The sequence below is a fragment of the Sphaeroforma arctica genome, assembly GCF_001186125.1.
Source record: "Sphaeroforma arctica JP610 unplaced genomic scaffold supercont1.469, whole genome shotgun sequence".
NCBI lineage: Eukaryota > Ichthyosporea > Ichthyophonida > Sphaeroforma > Sphaeroforma arctica.
In genome coordinates this window covers 63,490-70,122 of record NW_014040089.1, presented here as the reverse complement: position 1 = coordinate 70,122, position 6,633 = coordinate 63,490, and the positions used below count along the sequence as shown (strand labels likewise).

Genomic DNA, 6,633 nt, shown 5'->3' with positions numbered 1-6,633 from the left:
TATATTATATTATTAATTATTATTATTATATATATATATATATATATATATATATATATATATATATATATATATATATATATATATATATTTACATATATATGTATATATGTATGTGTAAATGTGGATACATATATATTTATATATTTATATTTATATATATATATATGTATGATATCATGTGTTGCTTCCTACAGAACGCTAATTGCGCAAATACAAGCAAAGCCGTTCGACACTTGTCTTTTAAACGCGTCAGTCTCTCCGAAGACCTGATATACCCTCATCATATCGTAGATCACGTGCAGCCAGGTACGAGGCGACTATATTCGCCTCAATTTCTACTCTACGCAGCCAATCCTTCATCGGGCGGATCGTTGTCTCCGGCCGTTCATTGCTATGATGATTGTCCACCGATACCCAGTGAGGATATATATTCCTTCATTTACAGAATGTCGTGACGTCCCCTCTCTGAAATTTTGGTAGCGTTCATACCCAATCGAGCCGGCAATCCCCACGCCAACACCTGCTCCTTTACTCTCGCAATCATCATCCTTGTCTGCGTATCCACTGTCGTCAGCACCATAGACTGACTCTTGACAGTATCAAAATCCGTGCCATGATCACTTTGTACGCGTGGCTTTTTCAGGGCGCATCAGCTGTTGCAGCACACTTTGCTATGCTGGCTTCACCACCGACTGCCTGACGCGCCTTACAGCTCTTGCGGCCAGAATCACATCTCTCTTTCATGCCGCCCCTGAAACCCCATAATCTGCGTACAATATCATCCAGCCATTCGTATGCGCAAACAACACATGCGTGTACCTAACGATGCACTCGAGGACATCACTCCCCACTTCCACACCAAACACCGAACAAGGATTCAATCTCAACAAAATTCGTTTCCGCTGCATCTTCTCGCCCAGCTTGTCCACTGCCAGCTTGTCTTTTTCGTTCAGCGGCAACAGTTCCACCGGATCTGTTTCAACTTGAAAAAATGTTCTTTGGGAAGCGATTCCTTGAACCCTTTCGCTCACGCTCTTGCTAGTTCGTCGCTCTGAATGTACATCTCCTCAGAGATTGAGCACGTGTCCACAATTGCCGCTGCTTTGCGCTTACAGGATTATCAAGTACTGAGTTTTGGGGTCCAGATCCGAAATTCCTGATTTTATAGTTATCAGGGATATAGCGGTATTACCGGTAGATGACAGTGGGATTCGTGCGTGTGATATAATACTCAAGTAGAATTTGAGTCCAGTGTAGAAATACAAACCACAAATAAAGTTCTTTCAGCGTAGGACTTCATCTAGCTTAGAGATTCGCACTCGAAAAGAGGTCTATTATTTTCTTTGGTCGTATCTTTTCAGTTGCTCTCAAACTCTGCATTTTTAACAATATCTTTACTATGGTCAGTCGAGTAAGAGGGATGATTAATCTCTGTTACACTCACGCGTAGTACACAGAAGGGGTCGTGAATTAATGAATCCTATCAAGGGACATACCTAAACTAGAACATAAACATAAGAAGTTCGCCCACAGCCGAAGATCATGGATCAGGGATAACAAGGAGTGCTGTTCTAACAAAAAGAGGATTACTGCCAGAAATCAAGGATCAAGACGTGCCAAAGAGGCTGCTCAATCGATAAAGAGAACTGAGAAGAAAAGAAGGAGTTTCTTCTCTGAGAAGAAAGATCAAGTGTCGCTCGTACCTAACATATTCCAGCAAGTATTTTTTTTTAGCAGTTTTTCCCCGAAGGGTTGTAACAGAGGTAAAACTCCAAGACTAATTAAGGGATTTTTCCGATCTGAGGGGTTTTTTTACCACAACCCTGGTTATGAAGGACTGATAGACATATACGCACAGGCGTATAGCCGCCAAAGTGTGTATATATACGCGTAGCTATAATCATTCCTACACCAGAATTAGCCACAACCGTTAGCCTGGTTCAATTTGTATTCACCAGTGCCTTAAAGAAAACCCACCCACCGACACCATTACTTTAGATATGCTAGATTCCCATCTCACTTAATTCCAATAAAATATAACATCGACGGGCATCAGGGTTGCCGAACAGCCCTGGTGTTCTGTCCGGCTGCGCCGTTCTGTCTGGCTCCGCTGATAGTGTCTCCGACACTCTCCGGCCTGACAGTTCAGCAAAGCCAACGGCAAACACAAATTAAGCAAAAGGTCTCAGTTTTATTTTTATACAAAGGTAAGTAACTAGGTATCCCGGAAGGTATGCATACATACATTGATATATCTGTGCAAACCAGAGTGACAAGTGTGTCACCTGTGATGAGATTATATGTTGGGGCGCTGAAATTTTACAAAAATGTCAACTGTGATCACTTACAAGATTGGAGTACTTAGATTTATAAGTGCAACAATGGCGGACAGGTCGGTAAAACTACGTACAAGTACAAGTAGTAGTTGAAATACGCAGTTATAAATAAACAGAACTACAACTGCAAATGCGAACATCCTGGGAGACTATTCTAACCTGCACATGGCCAGCCTGTCAAGTACATGTCAAGAACACATGCCTTCACATGCATGGAATACCCATTGAGAAAAGTGTATGTACCGAAGTTGAAGAGAAGTGTGTATGTGTTAATCCAAGTGTATCACATGTATAAATAAACGTACTATGAACAACATAAGTGGTTAATCAGACACACGTATAACGAAGTAAACAACATATCTATAGTAACGAGATATGAAAGGGTATTTTTACTTGCATTGTATAATAGATACATGGAAACAGTTGATAACTTCCCATTGGCTGTCGAATGCGGCTGATAAATGCAGTTGATACATAGTAGAATTAACATACACAATTGCTGAAGTTCATAACAGAACAAGGCAACTCAATCTTCACAACAGAAATACATAGTAGTACTGTTCAAAAAAGATATATTACAGTATTGATCAAGCAATAATCCCAATACAAGTAAAAAGATATAGAAATATCAAGGAATAACAAAGAAGTACATGTATCTACACATGCTGATGACGTCTACGTATACACACATACAATGAAGAAAAAATGGATTAGCAAGGAAAGCAAAATCTCTTCTCGCATTTAAGGAAGGATACATGTATACATCTACGAATAAAATACAAAAAGATATCCATATATATCCTACCAAGCTGTAGGAGGATATACGTGTGTGCATTTAGCACATGTGTACTTTACAAGTATAAACTAAAGAAGGAAACATGTTGACATCTACGAATAAAATAAATTAAATTATACATATACATTCTACAAAGCGGTTGGGGAGACACATGTGTAAATATAGCACATGTGTATATTACTAAACACGTAATATCTAAAATCCATGGATGGTGTAAGGAAGCAAACACATTAACAGCCCATATTTCACCTCAACAATAGAAGGGCGGAAAAAACTTATCCATATCATAGGGTACACATGAACAAAAACAGACATTACATCTCAATTACAGGAGTCTAGAAATTACTTACCTATGAAACAGAGAAGTAGACATTCAAAAGTAACAATAAATATAGATATACATTTATGATACATGGATATTCATTGATCCAGACACATCGTAAGACGGAATAATAATATCAGAGACGGACTTCATAGATACATGATACGACACACATGAGAGATAGATACAAAGACGATCATGAAGGTTCTGCAATACACGGACGTGTCAGTATCGAATACAAATCAGTGCACATGTCAGACACAATGGATACATTCACACGCATGTGTAGCATGTACTCATTTTACTTATTAGTGATCTAAGACAAAATATAGTAGTAACCTCTATCAGGTAGTACACAAGCACAGCTATGTAAAAAAAGTGTATAGAGAAGGATATATGCGAATAAAACAAACATAGGACTCAGAGTCAAGGTGCTATGCAAAAATTACCTATACCGAAGAGTAAATATATTCGCACAACACTAATTAGTTGGAAATACAGCAGTTCGGTACTCGAACACGAGACGCATCTAAAATCTCAATCCTAGGTTGACGACTGTAACACAGTTGACAACACGGTGAACAAAATCTACACAAGAACCCCAGCTTATAACAAATCAACCAACATAAACCTAAGTTTATCAACAAACCCCTCCGCATAAATCCAGGTGTCAAAGCGAACATCAGTGCGAGCTAATCAAGCCCAAGGAACTGCACTCAGCTACCACACACTTTACAACGGAGGCCACATAACGGTCAACAACCAAAATTAACACGAAACGTGTGAATTCAAAAGGGAGTTATTTTATGGTGGAGAATATGATAAGTCAATACAACACGTACACATCACATAATAAAGAGCCCTGACTCTACAATGAATACTCAACATACAGTACAGTCAGTGACGTCTGCTCCCTATTAAGGGATAAAAGCAGCACGAAGGAGTCTGCGCACATATGTAAGCTCGAGTCGTACACACACAAGAGAGATTACAAGTCGTACAGCCAGAACTTGACCAGTGCAAGCACACATACTACCAGTAGCTTGAGCATCATCAAGCAACTTCACTCCAAGTAATAAAGAATTAGTGGTGCAGTTGGACGACCAGTCCACACCGGGGGTGTACCAATAGACCCAGCAATGCGCAAGTTCATCGTGTCCACTGACAAGCAACGCATACATCATAGGCATATTAGTGGACAAGATACGCACAGAAGGCGGACGAATTCATTGAAATACGAGCATTCCCTAAACCATAGAACAACCCAAGAGATTGATACTAGAAGTAGATCAATGGTTTCAGAGCCATACGATAAAGCTATGAAGAACTGTGATAAGAGTGACCCCGATGAGTGTATTGCACTCAGTGGCTTTATGAACGAGTTAACATTAGTTAGATCTCACGAAGGAAATAAAACTACAGATCAAGAGACGGATGAGCTACTCAAAATGAGCGAGTTTCCAAAGTGGCCAGCCAGCAAGTATGTTAGCATGGCTGATTGTCGTGCACAGTAAAATTTGTATCAGTATCAGCTTGGAAAGGTTTCACGAATATATTAACCATTGACAACTTGCGCAGGACTCCTGTACACTACCTAATGGAGAAATGGATAAATGACTTTCACGACAGTAGAATGAACAAAGAAGTAAGAGCTGCACGCTTGCCACTTGACCTTGAAACGTGATACAAGTACACTGCAAAAGAACCTATCAATCTGCGACTTCTCAAAGCATGACACTATTTATCATTGATCATGTACGGACAGCAAGCAGAAACTGACAAGATTTGAAGGCTCATACCAAGCCTGATGGTAGTAGTGGAAACTTGCCTGACATATCAGAGAAGGCATTTCATAAATAACGGAAGACCTTATCTGACAAGCAACAATCACGTACACCAAACGGAATCAAGAATGCAAGCGAATGAGAAACGCACCCATTCTATACCAACGAGTCAATCGTCTAAACTTGACACACCAGCAGGGAGTCTAACCAGCAGGGGGGAACCACCAGGTCCTGGTCAAGGCTGCGGAAGTCTTATAGGACAGAGCAATACCAACTCACTAAGAGGACCAAGACATTGCCAACACTGCGGCGTAGACCCATTGCCTCATGCGTTCAGCAAGTGTCCCAAGAAGGAAGAAAGTAACCGAATATACCTTATTCTTTGATTCTAAACCCACGTGACCAAAGATTGCACATAGACATACAAATGATAACAATGTACAGGCCGATTCAGAAGCCCAACGCTCATGATGGATCAAAATGTAGTGATTGAACTATACTTGTCAGTCAAAGCACAACCAGGCCACATACAACCAGCTCAACTGACGCACAAGTACAACGTAAAGGCCCTACAGAAGTGTGCGATATCAACTATGGCGGAAGAAAATCGTTGATCTGTTTTGAGGCACTCGCGCCCCCCCCCCCCTCCAATAAAAAGTACCCGATATATTTAGCCATGGATATTTTAGCTTACTTTGGCTTGTATCTAGCAGGTATAATCAATCCAGTTATACCAACAGCTATGGAATCAGAATTACGTCGTACATCACATGAAGAAGACCAGGAACATGAGCAAGGTTTCCGAGAATCATGATCGGACATAATAGACCGGAATGCAATGGCCATATCTGATGTACACTTCAACTTGACAAGTGACGAAGTCAATATCAAACAAATAAGACACGCTAAAGCAGACTTTATGCCGCATAAGTACATACCACTAAGATACGACAATATTGAAAAGTGGGTAAGAGACGGACGCATACAAAGAACAATACCAAAATAGGTGAATCTGCCACTGTTATCAACAGGCGAATATGACAAAATGGGCTTACTAAAGAAGGTACGTACTTGCTTAGACTTGACAGGTCAATTATCAACATGAGCAAGGCAAATTAGTACTGCTAGAAATCGATGAAGTACTCTAAAACGTACAAGGTACACTATTATATTCCAAGCCGGTGAGATTAGTAGGCACTCCTTCCCATTTTCATGGAGGGGGGCGCAATGCTCATTTAAGTCATAACTATATGGACTACACTCACTGACAGCACAACTTCAAAGAGTAATGACAAACCTACCCATTGTGGCATCCGAAGAAGAACACAAGAAAAAAGACAGTTATGTCAAAATCACAACACAAGGGCTCAAAACAGGCCCGGGAAGGCGAAG

General features: G+C 40.4%; 1 protein-coding gene across 1 annotated transcript; it reads left to right on the top strand.

Moving 5' to 3' along the window:
- Positions 1-4,098: 4,098 nt before the first annotated feature.
- Positions 4,099-4,938, top strand: SARC_06527 (hypothetical protein; the record flags this gene model as incomplete). Its single annotated transcript, XM_014299572.1, has 1 exon — positions 4,099-4,938. A coding segment is annotated over exon 1 (342 nt), but the record flags the coding sequence as incomplete, so codon positions are not given.
- Positions 4,939-6,633: the final 1,695 nt, after the last annotated feature.